The sequence below is a fragment of the Zootoca vivipara genome, chromosome 5 (genome assembly GCF_963506605.1).
Source record: "Zootoca vivipara chromosome 5, rZooViv1.1, whole genome shotgun sequence".
Taxonomy (NCBI): Eukaryota; Metazoa; Chordata; class Lepidosauria; order Squamata; family Lacertidae; genus Zootoca; species Zootoca vivipara.
Window position 1 is genome coordinate 86,430,703 of NC_083280.1, and position 14,754 is coordinate 86,445,456.

At 42.3% G+C, this 14,754-nt stretch overlaps 1 protein-coding gene across 13 annotated transcripts in view; it reads left to right on the plus strand.

The window, feature by feature from the left end:
* Positions 1-14,754, plus strand: part of GBF1 (golgi brefeldin A resistant guanine nucleotide exchange factor 1) — an 85,393-nt gene that overhangs the window by 29,134 nt on the left and 41,505 nt on the right. For all 13 annotated transcript variants that reach the window (XM_035137344.2, XM_035137348.2, XM_060275074.1 and 10 more), the window contains exons 4-8: positions 8,678-8,809; positions 9,541-9,659; positions 10,105-10,213; positions 10,616-10,676; positions 13,592-13,646. In XM_035137344.2, the coding sequence (XP_034993235.2) occupies positions 8,678-8,809; positions 9,541-9,659; positions 10,105-10,213; positions 10,616-10,676; positions 13,592-13,646 (476 nt within the window). The remainder of the gene's footprint in view (positions 1-8,677; positions 8,810-9,540; positions 9,660-10,104; positions 10,214-10,615; positions 10,677-13,591; positions 13,647-14,754) is intronic.

The window sequence follows — 14,754 nt, forward strand, 5'->3', positions numbered from 1 at the left end:
AAGCAAGTCCACTGAAATGGCCGTAATTTATGAGTTTTGTTCTGTGCTGGGAAACTGAGCAAACCAGCTGCTCTGTGGCCCTTGCCTGTTCTTCAGGGTTCTTAGTACTAGTGGTTATCAGCAAAAACAATAGTGAATAAGCATTAGCTATGCTAGCTTCAGCTGCCCAAAAGATTTGCAGTGGAGTGGTGGTATGACTGAGTCTGCTGGGGATTCAACGCCCCATGCACCAGGGAGGGAGGGGGGCAAATATTTTCAGGGTTCATTAATCTTCTTACTCTTGTTTAGGCTTTCCCATGCTGCCCTCTGGCTCTTGTTGGATGGAACAGTTACTATTTTTTGAATAACCTGAAACAGCCAAGATTAATATTAATCCCCTTAATACTGTCGTCAGTACTTAGATGACTTTGATATCCTCCCCAACTAACTGATGTGTTTTATTAAATGAACATGTAAGATTTAGACTGAATACAACTCATTGGAACATACATCAAATGAATGTTTCTGACACATTGTTTTGTTTTATTTACTACTCCTTGTCCATAGTTACCCACTTTTGGATTATCAACCGAATTAGCAATTTCACGTATGTGTAGGGAAGGGAGGCAAACCTTACATACCTCTTATATAAAAAATTAGAAAATAAAATTAAAAGACAGGTTACAAATGATATATAACTGAAATAGTTTGCAATGTATTCAATTTATTTGCTTTAATATTCAGTAATAATGGACACAGTGTCTGTGATATTTCTTCCCAAATGAAATCCAGATTTATATTAGTGCTTTATAATCAAGAATTAATCAAAGTGGATCTTTGCCAGTTAGGTGGCAAACAATAATATGATCATATGAATGTATGATTTTTCTGTAAAGTCACTGTAGAAAATAATGTATTAATAGTTATTGTGCATATACAGGTGAAACTCGGAAAATCAGAATATCATCAAAAAGTATTTCAGTAATGCAACTTAAAAGGTGAAACCAATATATGAGATAGATACATGACATGCAAAGCAAGATATGTCAAGCCTTTATTTGTTGTAATTGTAATTATTTGTCGTTAGGCGGCTCAATTATAAATGGAATGTAATTAATGGAATGTAATAGCGATGTTTATTTTTGTATTGCTGTATTGTAACTATTTGTTTTATTACTGTGGAATTTCCAAAAGAAAGCATTTGTAAAAATTAAAAGAAAAATAATAAGTTGCATTACTGAAATAAATGCACTTTTCAACGATATTCTAATTTTCCGAGTTTCACCTGTATTGCCTGTTACTTTAGTTTGCAACATGACAACATGTTTTTTGTCACTTTTTGTCATTATTTGTGATCCATTTTATTTATATATAATTGTACATTTGCAATTATGGTTTTTTTGTTTTCTTTACTGTTTTTAACAGACAAACTCTTTTTCTTGAATTAAAGTATAAATTGTGAACAAAAATAGAATGTAGCCCAAGTCTACATGCATGATCCTGATTGCCCCCGGCCTGGTTTCCCTCACCACCACTGCCACTTTGGGGTCTGTGCAATTCCACGTACTTGTAGATGAAGGCATGTTATGCTGTTGCTGCCACTGCTGCTTCACACAAGTGCAACAGTCTTGTTTTCAGAAATTAAAATGTTACTTTTGCTGCTGCCACAACGCATCACAAAAATAGCAACTGTTTCTCAAACTGCCACAGAAAAGATACAGTGAGCATTGCATGATACAATTAAGCCAATTTAACCATTGTCTTTTGAGCAATATTCTGCCACTCTGCATAGCACAAATAGATGCACATGTTGTGCACCCATTAAAATGCCTTCCCTATGTTTTGCATTGGACATTATGGTGGAAGTGGGAGGTGCTAACATATCTGCTTATCTGCACTTGGACAAAAACCACTCAAGTTTTTGCAAGATCAAATTACCTTAGATCAGGGGTGTCAAACTCAAATTCATCGGGGGCCGCATCAGCAGTTTGGTCACCCTCAAAGGGCCGGTTGTGTCTGTAGGACTATGTGTCCACTCTTTATTATCATAAATTATTGTCACTGCATTCAATTATTACTGTTTTTTGTAATAACGTAAGCTCATTCCCGCTCCCACACGGATCACATTCCTGCGCCGTGGCGCGTGTGTGGGAGGGGATGTAAACGAGGGAAATTTGAACAAAAGGTGGGGATCGACGGCTTCCGGGGGGGGGGGGCTCAACTAAACCTTCGGCAGGAAGGAGAAAGCCACTGCTGGGATTAAAAACCTGCAGATGGAAAGAGGGCTTCCCTCTCCTGCCCTGCGCACACCCAAACCCCGCTAGGCAGGATGCCACACGCTGCAACCCACCCCATGCTTTGGAGAGGGGCAGGAACATGCGGTGCAGCGCCAACTCCCTGCTTTGCTTTTGCATCCTCCCTCCTCAGCGCCAGAGTCCCTTCCCCTCGCGCTGAGGGAGGGCAGCGGATTTCCCGAGGAGGAAGGCGGCGGCAGCCCCAGCGGACGTGCATCTTCGCCTCAGAGCTGCTCTTCCCCCCACCCGCGCTGTTGTCGTCTTCGCCGCCGCCTCTCCCTACCGGGACTGCAGGCAGAGGAGGCTTGAAAACCTCCCCCCCCCCAAAAAAAATTCCCCTTCCACCTACTCAAACCGCGAGGCAACTCCATCTGGAGCCCTACATCACGAGGGGCTGAGAGGAGGCGGTGGCAGAGCGGGAAGAGCAGGAACCCGTGCCGTCGCCGTCGCCTCCCTCCCGGCTGCCCTCCGGGGAGCAGCTCCGCCGGAACTGAGAAGCCAAAGGGCGGCTCGGGGGTGGGGGGCAGAGCAAAAGCCAGGCACCCTCCCGAGTGTCTATGAGGAGAAAACGGGGGAAGAGGGAATCAAGAGAGCAGCTGTTGCGCTTCGCCTACTTCCCCCTCAGGCTCACTCCGCGTCCCTTTCGCCCGCTCGCTCGCCCCACCTCCCGGATTCAGCCAAGGAGAGGAAGGGAAGCGGCAGGCGGCGGCTCCCCAGTGCCGCCTCACTCGCTCTCGGAGACAACAGCAAAGCCCGCCAAAAAAAAATCCAGCGCTGCTCCGTCCCGGCACCAACTTTGCCGGTGGCGCCTGTAGGGCTTTCCTACCTCCTCGGCGGGCTTCCTCCTCCTCCTCCTGCATCTCACTTCCCCGTCTGGCCGCTGTGCCACCGCCTCCCTCAGCCTCATTCGAAATTGAAATTCCCTGGCCAAGGCCGTCAGCGCGGCTCCAGCGCCCCGGCCTCCGCCTGCAGCCCCGCCCCCGGTTTTGACCCTCGGCCAATCGCAGGCTCCAGAACGATTGTCAGCGGCGGCTACGCGGGCCACATGACGAGGTCTGGCGGGCCGGATTAGGCCCCCGGGCCTTGTGTTTGACACCCGTGCCTTAGATTTTTGTGTGTAAATGGTGCTTTATTTTATTAGCTTGAAAACCTCAATTAAGTTGGATGTTTCAGTAAAAAACTGAGGTGGGCATTGTGTCATGGTTCTCTGACATGGCCATTCTGGGTCCTCTTGCCCAGTAAATCCATGGAGTCACCAGGCAACAGGAGAATCTGCCAGGTGACAGCTGCATTTCAAGTTTTTAGGCTGCAGCTGCTGCCTGTGTTATTATGCACACCCAGCTTAAGGGGGAAGCTGTCTGGAGAGACCTGTTGCAGCCTCTCTGCTCAAGCTGTGTGCTTCCTAGCTGCCCTGATCCAGGAAGTGGAGTGGGAAGAGTGAAGCCTCCTTTTGCAAGGCCCATCTTTTCATTCCATTAACTCCCCAACCCCCACCTTGATGCTTATAGAGGAAAAACTCTGGATACTGTCAGTGAATTATATTTACCTTGATCATAAGCAAGCCCTAAATCTTTAGACAGCATATTCAGAAGACAGGAAGGAGTTAATCCTTTATTAGAGGTGCATTTTCCTAAAAGTTTAAACATGTGCTGCAGCCATGACTTAATTTCACACTAGTTCATTTCAGCAGAAAACACAACTGACTGTGTTGCAGAGAAAAGGCTTTACACAGTTGTTTCACCTGCTGGGTTCTATCAGTGAAGTTAGTGACACATTCCAAGGAATGGCAATGCCCTTCAACAGCACTCCACATGTGAAACAAAATGAGATATAGCCATGCAAATGGCATGGGAGAAAGTAGCTTTACTTTGCATCCTGTTTTAAAGAACCATGCTAAGGAGACAGTCACAAAAGGTATCCATTGGTAACAACTTGGAAACTGTAATATCCATGTTTACCACTTCTTAAACAAGTTCTCTTGCGTGTTTTTTTTTAAATAAAAAGTTACCTGTCCAGCTCCTCTTGTGTGTTTAAACATTTCTGTCCTTAGAGGGCCAGACATTTCAGCTACAGTGTGGTCCTATCAACTCTCTTCTCTTTCTCCTCCTGCATGTTCTCTTCATTGTTTCCCCACTATTTACATTTACATAACCAATCCTCAGACATGATAGTCTGGTTTAAAAACAACAACAATAGAAGGTGTGTCTGATTTTGACTGGATCTACAGTGCTGTGGTAAATAGGTACCACTCTGGTGGGAAGGTAAACGGCGTTTCTGTGTGCTGCTCTGGTTCGCCAGAAGCGGCTTTGTCATGCTGGCCACATGACCTGGAAGCTGTACGCCGGCTCCCTTGGCCAATAACGCAAGATGAGCGCCGCAACCCCAGAGTTGGTCACGACTGAACCTAATGGTCAGGGGTCCCTTTACTCTCCAGTAATCAAATCCACATGCATATAACATCTATATGATCTCTGTTACATCTCTAGCATTAACAAGAAATTATTTTGGGTCTATGCAGGTGCTACATGCCAATAGTGCAGCACTTAAGAACAGAGATTATTGAGCACATGGAACTGCTTATCCCAAGTAGGACCACTTAGTCTTTCCTAAGCCCTACTATCAAGCATTCTTTATTCATCCTGAGATGTCAGGGTTTAACTCTGGCATCTTCTGCATGGAATGCGCTACTACTGAACTATAACCCCTCATCAGTCTATTACTGATAATAAAGTTTTAAAGATATTTCTATCCTTTATTTCACCCTATTATTGTTTCAACAACCCATATACGTCCCATACGCTCTCAACCCAATTAGCCTGGCATCAGCCATCAATTTACCTCCACCATGGTCTTTGGCAACAACTCTGCTCTGAAAAGTTGTAGCATGGCCTCCATGATGTTTTTCCAGCCCTCTCGCAAAATGTCACCATGGCGATGAGCCAAGTGGAACACAGTCTTTGCCGCAATATGAGCCTAGGGCTTGCCGATCAGAAGGTTGGCGGTTTGAATCCCCGCAATGGGGTGAGCTCCCGTTGCTCAGTCCCTGCTCCTGCCAACCTAGCAGTTTGAAAGCATGTCAAAGTGCAAGTAAATAAATAGGTACCACTCTGGTACCTGGTAAACGGCATTTCTGTGTGCTGCTCTGGTTCGCCAGAAGTGGCTTATTCATGCTGGCCACATGACCCGGAAGCTGTACGCCGGCTCCCTCGGCCAATAAAGCGAGATGAGCGCCGCACCCCAGAGTCGTCCAAGACTGGACCTAATGGTCAGGGGTCCCTTTACCTTTACCATAGTGCAACAAGGGGAAGCTTAATCCCTTCCCAACTATAATCACAATGAAAATCCCTCAGCCTTAGAAAACAAGATCTCAGTGACAACTTTTGGTGCAATTATTAATCCTTGTTTTGGAAGAAAATAGAACTGTAAAGTGTCCCTGTATTTTTCTTTTTTGGCTGTGTTAGCCTCTGACATTGGAAAACCTATGATATTGTAGTCCTTTAAGGCAGCGTTTCTCAACCGCTGTTCCGCGGCACACTAGTGTGCCGCGAGACGCTGGTTGGTGTGCCGCGACGTGCGGCGACGAGAAGGGCGATTTGCATTGTCACGTGCCTGGCGGCCGCCAATGTTCAACACTCACCCGCCGGAAAGGAAGCCGGCCGGGTCACGACGCGGGGCGAGCGCAGCTCTCAACAGCCACCACCACGGGAGGGTGGTTTTAGACAAACTTAAAGAAGCTGGCTGGATGAGCTCAACCTGAAACTTGCTGAGCAAAGGATTGTGCTGGCAGAGAAATCAGCGGCTTGTGAAGCCTTATTACAGGAGATTGCAACCAACACAGCAATTGGCAAGTGTTTCTTACAGTCATAATTATATAGTCAATATAGGGCGGCACAGAGTTAAATTTTTTAACTTTTTTAATGGTGGTGTGCCTCGTGATTTTTTTCATTGAACAAGTGTGCCTTGGCCCAAAAAAGGTTGAGAAACACTGCTTTAAGGGTTGTTTCAGCATCTCCAAGGCCTTGGCCAAAGATAGATGAAGCTGCATTATTCTGAGTCAGATCATTGGCCTATATCACACATCCCCAAACTTCGGCCCTCCAGATGTTTTGGACTACAATTCCCACCTTCCCTGACCACTGGTCCTGTTAGCTAGGGATCATGGGAGTTGTAGACCAAAACATCTGGAGGGCCGCAGTTTGGGGATGCCTGGCCTACATTGACCATTATTGTCCACTGTACTCTGACTAGCAGTGACTCTCTGAGGTCTCTCGTAGAGGTGTGCTAATCAAGAATTTTTTTTCTTGGTAGATATGAGTTGAAACTGTGGTAATTACAGTATTGTATAGCACCTTTTCATTTCAAAGAAGTACCAAGGCGGTTTACAGAAAGCTTTTGAAGAAAAGCTAAGTAGTCAGATGCAACAGCCAAGATAATTAATTGAGAACAAAGCTGAAATTCTTGTTTTCAGGCTCTCTAGAACAATAGAGCATTTTCTTTGACAACAGAGTGAATTGGGAATGAAGAAGTTATTCATAGTGTGCAAGCCATGAAGAGCTATGGAGAGTTGCAGAATTTAAAGTATTGCTGTAGAAGTTTTTAATTTCTCCTGGGCTTTCCAATTGCCTGCTTGCTTAGTTTTGGCCAGTTATCTTGAAAGAAAAATCTGGTATGAAATCCCACATTGGAGTAGTGACTGAAGAATTCCTTAGTGTGTTACAATGTAATTGGTCTTTTTGACATGTGTCAATCTCTATTTGAAAGGTAACATGAGTGCTTAAATTGACACACTTCAAAACTTGATTCAGACCATTCTCCTGTCTGTGCAGTTCAAAGGAATTCCTTTGGGTTTCATTTAGCTTTACTGGGGTGCTGGAGCAGTTGCTTTCTCATGTTAAGAGAATTTTGGAAACTTTGATTTAATTCTTAGTAAATCCAGGATCAATAACTATCAATGCTTGGTCATGGGGCAGGCACATTTGTCATGAGGGGATTGCTTGCATTTTGTCTTAGTAATTTCATTTGGAGTTACACTCCATTGCCATAAGTCTACAAGCACTGAGCCTTGGAGTTGCTGAGAATTCATTCATGTCAGGGTCATGCAACTCTCAGATCAATTACTTTATCGTGAACCTGTCTTTGAAAACAGTTTGGAAACTACAACTGGTAGAGATGGTAAAGACTTCCTATGAACAATCCTATACAGTCTGGTTAAGGTGCACAAGTATTCCAAATATGCTTCGTACTTAATTTGTTTCTAAATAACAGGGTTTTATCAGAGTTAAGCTGGGAAAGGACAACTGTCAGATTCACATGAATGAATTCTCAGCACCTCCACTGTGTCAAGGATTTACTAGAATGATTCTACTGCAGTTGAGTGGATGTCATTACAAAAAGAGGGACTCTCTATGATGCTGGCAAATATGGTTTCAGATGTATGTGTGTGGAAAAATCCTGGTTGTACACAAATTGAGAAAATTTTATGCATTATAGCCTCCTCAGCTCTATTACTTAAAGCAATCATTTTAATATGTATTTTCTTCTTTTATAGTCTTGTACATGTGATGGGATAATGATGGGTTCTGTTGCTTTTTATATTTCTTCTGTTTCAGTTGTACAATGCTTTGCCTTGTTGAAACAATCACAAAACCACAACCATAGTCATTAAAGGCCATAACCTCTAAACCATGCCCTTCTGCCCACCAGAAGGATACCCAGTCAGATGGGTGGCATACAAATAATAAATTTATTATTATTATTGTAGGCAGCTGACAGTTTCCTAATAATCATGAGTGATTAGAGAAGTCTAGGAAGAGACTGACTGAACTTTGGTGTAGCAAGTATTTATGGTCCTTCTACACTTTGAGAATCGTGTGTCTAAAGTTAATTTCATTATGTGCTATGAAGAAAGGTAAATTGGTCTTCAACACATTCTTTTATATGTATTTGAGGTATCCAAGGCAAATTATTAATGCCTGTTGTAGCTAGTGGGTGCTGAGTGGTCCTGGATTTTTGTCTGTGTGGCTAATATGATTGCTGGCATTCAATCAAAATACTACCATTTCTCTCAGTGAATTGGCCCCAGTATGCCACAGCAGTATGTTTGTATTTAAGCAGTGCTCTTGCAATTGAAACTTGCTCAGGAGTTTACCAAAATATTAAGTTTTATAATCTCTCTGTGCTTGTGTTCCATTCTTCGATTCCCTCTTCTGGGCCTTGTCTTTTTAATTTTTTCCCGTGCAATGTTTAACTTATTTGAAACTTTACATTACATCAATGAAATTGCTCAGTGTGTTAACCATGAGTTTGCAAGACTTGAGTCTGAGAAGGGGAGACATTGCTCTTCCTGCACTGGAGGTTATGTTACAGATTTTTTTAATAATGTTGTGATTTGTCTTTTGCCTTAGAGCTTCCAGCCATTGAGCCTATTGTCTTCCTTCGACCTTTTCTGGAAGTTATTCGTTCGGAAGATACTACAGGCCCCATCACTGGATTGGCCTTGACATCTGTAAATAAGTTCCTCTCATATGCACTAATAGGTAATGATTTGGAATAATTTTTTTGCTTTCTAATGTCAGCTACAATTGGTGCATAATTTCACGCAGCTGAGTGAATGTCCCAGAAGGAGGACAGCATTTCAATGCTGGGCATGGAGGAAGATACTTTTATCTCCTCCCTGCCCTCAGCAGATATACCATATGCTTCTGGGGGAGGGAAACTGAGCACGAGCCATTTGAAAATACTGAAAACTGATTACAACTGAAGAATGGAAGGTATATAGAGTAATATGTAGTAGTACTTCAAAACCAATATCTTTGGGGATCCTTTTACATGAAGGGTGGAATAAAAATGCAGCAAATAAGGACTGATCTTTTGTACAACGGATTTTGATGCAGATAAACCTACCATTAAAATTATGGACTGGTCATTTCTTCGTCAGAGGGCAAATGGACAAATTTAGCATGGGATCAAATACTTTCCCCCCTCACTATATTGTGTGAAAACCAAGCTTACCAAAGTTGGAACTAAAGATAATAAATAGCACACTCTAATTACTGGAGCATTAAATGCATGAAATTAATCCATTGCCAAATAAGAATTTATATTTTGTTGAACCATAACTTGAACTGTGATTCTAATCTGAGTAAAGGAAGTTTTGGATGAAGTGCAGGGAAGGGAAAGAAAAGCCATGGAAATAAGAATGGATAGTTTTGCTGTGGTGCAAAATTCCCCTGGTTTGATAATGTCAAAAAAATTCTCTGTTATACAGATTCTAACCATGAGGGCACAGCTGAGGGAATGGAGAACATGGCAGATGCTGTCACACATGCCCGGTTTGTGGGCACAGACCCTGCAAGTGATGAAGTTGTCCTGATGAAGATCTTGCAGGTATGTGGAACAAAGGGGCAATCTTGTGCCTGATGCCCTGTTAATCTTGTTCCATGGAGACCAGATTGGGAAGAAGAAAGGGGTTGGGACTTCTACTTTTCATCAATATATTTAAACTTAGGACTCTTGTACTTGCACTAAAAGCTTTCCAGTGCAAAATAACCCTCAACTGGATTTAGAGAGGAGTTTTTTTTAATCTTTTGTAGTGAAAATTAGGCTTCCTTGGTGTGGTAGAGTGAGGGGTGAGAGCCCAATCACACTACGTAGCAAAGCATTGTTTGCTTTCATTCATTAGAGTGAGAGTAATAGCAGTTATGGCATGCAAGAGATGTAGTCCCCCATTACCTTTCTTCAGTTGAAGTTTTCAGATATTTTCTGTTGTTGTACATGAGTTCTCTTCCTGACACTGCTGTTGGAATGTCATCTTTATTTGTTCTTCTTTCAGGTCCTGAGGACTCTTCTCCTGACTCCGGTTGGAGCTCATCTCACCAATGAGTCAGTCTGTGAAATCATGCAGTCTTGCTTCCGTATTTGCTTTGAGATGAGACTTAGTGGTAGGTTTTCAATACAAGAAAGCAAATCCCAAACTTTCCCAGATGGGTATAATGGTTTCTAGTAAATGACCAGAGTTCTGTCTGCAATATGTGTATGCGCTAGAACATAAACAAGCATAAAACATGCTAAATATGTGTAGTTGAACTTAATAATAAAAAAGGTGTTTGCAGACCACTTTTTGCTCAGTTGCTTGTGTTTCTTTCACTCACCCGCTGTTTCAGCTCTGTAGCGCCACTTAGTGTACCTTTGCACATTCTGCTGCACAGCTGAGGCTGAAGCTGGTTTTAATAAATTTTCAGTAATCCTTTGTAAACAACACTTGGAGGGGAGTCTACTTGGAGAAGCCTCTAGATAATATCACACCAAGTAATGACACCTGTGTTATTTGTTTTTGTCTTCAGAGTTATTGAGAAAATCTGCAGAGCACACTCTGGTCGACATGGTGCAGCTGCTCTTCACAAGGTAAACCTCCTTGTGTTTGTCTCAGCACAGCTCAGGTGGCCCTTCAAGGACAGGAAGAATCCACACTTCAGTCGGGGGTGGGTGGGTAGGCAGGCGTGCTCCTGAAAATCACCCAGTCCAAGCATTATCTGGTCCATGCAAATGCTTGGTCCTTGCTGAGGCTCATTCTTAGCATGCTAACTGTGGTTTAATGTGACATCCAAACATGGCAATAGTGTTGAAAATGGTGCAGAGCAATGAGAACATGAATGGTTTGCAACTCTGCTGGTTTAAAGCTTAGCAAAAGGGTTTATGTTCCAAACAACATGCATCTGAGACACTTTTTAAAATGCAGGATCCAGAAGGGGGATTGTTAGGTAATTCGCTTTACTACTCAATATATTTCCAGTTAAGATAGTTTGTTCCTGCTTACTGAAGTACTTTTTCACCTTGGTTCACTGTGAATCTGGGAAAACTAAATTGGAGAATTTGTCTGTGACAAGGAGTCTGTGCCTGAGTTATAAGCTTTCCAACATATCCTGATACACTTTCCAGTTACTGTACCACAGCATTTATTCTATTACGACCAAGGATTTTCAAGAGTATTTCATATTAATCTAGATCAGATTGAGTATTTCCTATAATTGCTGTAGGAAATTGGGACACATAATGCTTAGGTTTTACAATGTAAAATGACATTGCTTACCTTTTGTACTGTTGTAGTTCTGATGTTTAAAAAAATGGGTTATTAATAGTTTTTTATCTACATTTCGCTCTTAAATACCCTGTTTCTCATATTTTAAGACATACCCATAAAATAAGCCATAGCAGGATTTTTAAGCATTCAAGGAATATAAGCCATACCCCGAAAATAAGACATAGTGATAGGCGCAGCAGCAATGCTGGCCGCGGCAGGAGGAGGAGGAAAAATATAAGACATCCCTTGAAAATAAGCCATAGTGTGTTTTTTTGAGGAAAAAATAAATATAAGACGTGTCTTATAATATGAGAAACACGGTATTCAGTTGGATGTTTCCAGATGACATAGTTAGCTTCAGAAAAGGACAGAAAGGCAAGCTACTCTGTGTACAAAGAGCTATAGGTTTCCAGCATCTTTGAAAGTCTGCTATCTCACTCAGTAGGGATGCAAAATGATATATGAAAGAGAGCCCATTTGTCTGTGGTACTTTGTCACCTCAGACATCATTAGCATCCTGAGTTCTAGCTAACTACGCATTTCCTAGTTGCTACTTGGAGATTTTGGTTTAGACTTTTGAGGTAGGCACTCAGATATTAAGCTGCCTCGATCAAAGTACTGTGATAGACAGTGAACATTGAACACCATGCATTTTGCACATGGGAGAGGCCTACTAGAGACTGATATTGCAATAGAAATGACCCTAGTTGTTCATTGAGGTTACGTCCTAGCAGGAGATGCCAAGTACTGCTTTGACTGGTCTTTCACTAAAAAGGCCGAACCTTAGAAGGTGAAAGTTTCACTGAATAGCCTAGCAGATCAAATGAATATCAAAAGCATTTCTCTGCCTTTTGCCTCAGTTCTTATCTGAGCTGTACAACCCACTTACCCACCAGGTGATTTTAAAAGCTCCAGGTAACTGTGTGCCCTTAAGCCAGCCCAGGACACAGCTTAAGGACCATTTTGAGTTTTAGGAGCCAAGAAACTCTAAATGGAATTTCTTTGACCCAACTGAGCTAAAACTTGTGCATATATATTTATCTTTCTATTTGTTGTTGTTTATGAACCATTTATAGGTATAAATAATAGCAATGCAAATTTATTAGATCTTATGTCTACATTGTTAGCAGTATATATACTTCAATGCTTTCTTGCAGTTTTTCAATTAGAATATTTGAATTAAAATATATCTTTAGTCTTCTGCAGACCTCAAAAGTACACTTGAAACAATTCATTAAGTTCTAATGAGTTGAGCTGGGGGATTTATCTGCAGGGACTAAAGCAATATAGCTCATTCACAGTGGTTCTGTGCTGAGGGAGGCAGTCTACCCCCCTCCCAAAAAAACCCACCCCCAAATAAATCCATTCCACCTGCATCCAGCAAGGCAGTTCTTAATTAGTTTTTACTATGTGGCCAACCCTGCATTTTCAGTTACAATAACCATGTTAGTTTGTCATTTTTAAAGAAGAATAAGACTCTCAGCCAGGGGTAGGCAACCTCAGGCCTGTGGGCTGGATGCGGCCCAATCGCCTTCTCAATCCAGCCCGCAGACGGTCTGGGAATCAGCATGTTTTTACATGAGTAGAATGTGTGGTTTTATTTATAATGCATCTCTGGGTTTTTTGTGGGGCATAGGAATTTGTTCATTCCACCCCTCCCAAAAATATATATATAGTTCAGCCCACCACATGGTCTGAGGGACGGTGGACCGGCCTATGGCTGAAAAAGGTAGCTGACCCCTGCTCTTAGCTATAATGAAAAATGTGAATATTGATGAAAATGCATAGACATCTAGACATTCAACTTTGCTTTACTCATCCATGCCAAAATAAGTGCTCTACTGAATTAATGGGTCCACACAGAGAAGGATTTTCTTCTTCTTCTGGACTGTTAATGTGTTTTAGATACTTCACTTTCTACCATGGGAACACTCAGAGCTAAAGAGCAAATGTTTCTTTAGGTGTGTCTGTGTTAGGAGTCAAAAGATTATACTTGACCAGTCATCTTCTGAAAATGTCAATTCAAGTCAAAGCTCTGACCCCCTGAACTGATAAGACTGATTATTCCCTTTTCTGATTATTACACTGTAGTGTAACTTTTGATCAGAAGAGGGCAGATAAACCATATTCCAAGGGGAAGCCTTCAGGGAACTGCAATTCTACTCTGTTTGCTGCCAGGCAGGAAGAAGGCCTTCCCTTATTCCTTTTCCTAAATATATGTGTTTTCTTCTTGTTCCAGATTACCTCACTTTAAAGAAGAGCCTAAGAGCTACATAGGGACTAACTTAAAGAAGGTAAGACCCAAACTGTTGGTGGCTTCTTTGCTTCTGTTTGTAGTTACGCTATTCTGGGGGCAGGTGGGACAAATATACATGTGTATCAGTGGCACAGCTCTGAATCTTGTGCAGGCTTATCTACTGTAAGAAATGAGTTTGGGTTATGGCGCTTTATGCCAGTGTGAATCAGTCAGTCATCAACTGTATCGCTTAACCCAGACATTGTAAGAAAGTGACTTCTGTGAGCCAGATCTGTTGCCTCCTTCCATTAACTGGCACCTTTTTTTTGTAATCTTTGTGCACCTGAAGAAGAGTCTGCATCAGGAATTTTTTAGAGTCTTAGCTAAGGAACTGACCTCATGTCTCCCTCCCAGAACAGGGAAGTGCCCATACCTCAAAGGGTGGGCTGAATAGCTTCCCACTCAGTTCTTGTCTTGCTGACATGTGGGCAGCAGCTCATGTGTTTTAGTAAGCATTTGATTGTTTCTTTACTTGGGTCTATTTCTCCTCTGTTTCTCTGCCCCCTTGTTCTCCCTGCTTTCTTATTGGGCTCCAAACTCCTGCTCCGTCTCTCTCTCTCCTTTTTAAGGAGATAGGAATCCCTTTTCTTGTGACCACACATCAATAATTCAGCAGTCATCCTTCAAAAAGTGTTATTCTTGTAAATGTCCCAACCACCACCATCACTGAGGTCCGTGTCACCTGGCAGGGCGTGGGGCTGAACAGTAAAAAAAAGCAAAGGAATCTGTTGCTTAGCCTGTACTGTAATAACAGGAGTATTTTCTTCCCTGTCAAGTTATACAGGGAACTTTACCAGAATCATAAGGAATATTCAGGACAACAATTTTCCTATTAATAAATCTGATTTGTACAAGAGAGAAAATTCAGTTAACCTTCTGCAACTTTGATATATTCAAGAGTGAAGTGCCATAGGGTGCATGCATAGATCTCTTCCTAGATTGATGTATTAGGAAACATTTTGAGCTCAGGATTTGCACCAATAGGCTCAGTAGTACTTCTGATGGTTTATGCTTGCAAATACGGGTATATGCTGTCTTCAAATTATGTGTCACATAAAGCAAGCCTTAGATGTAAAAGGCTTTTCTGTAAGTAGATCCTGTGTGAC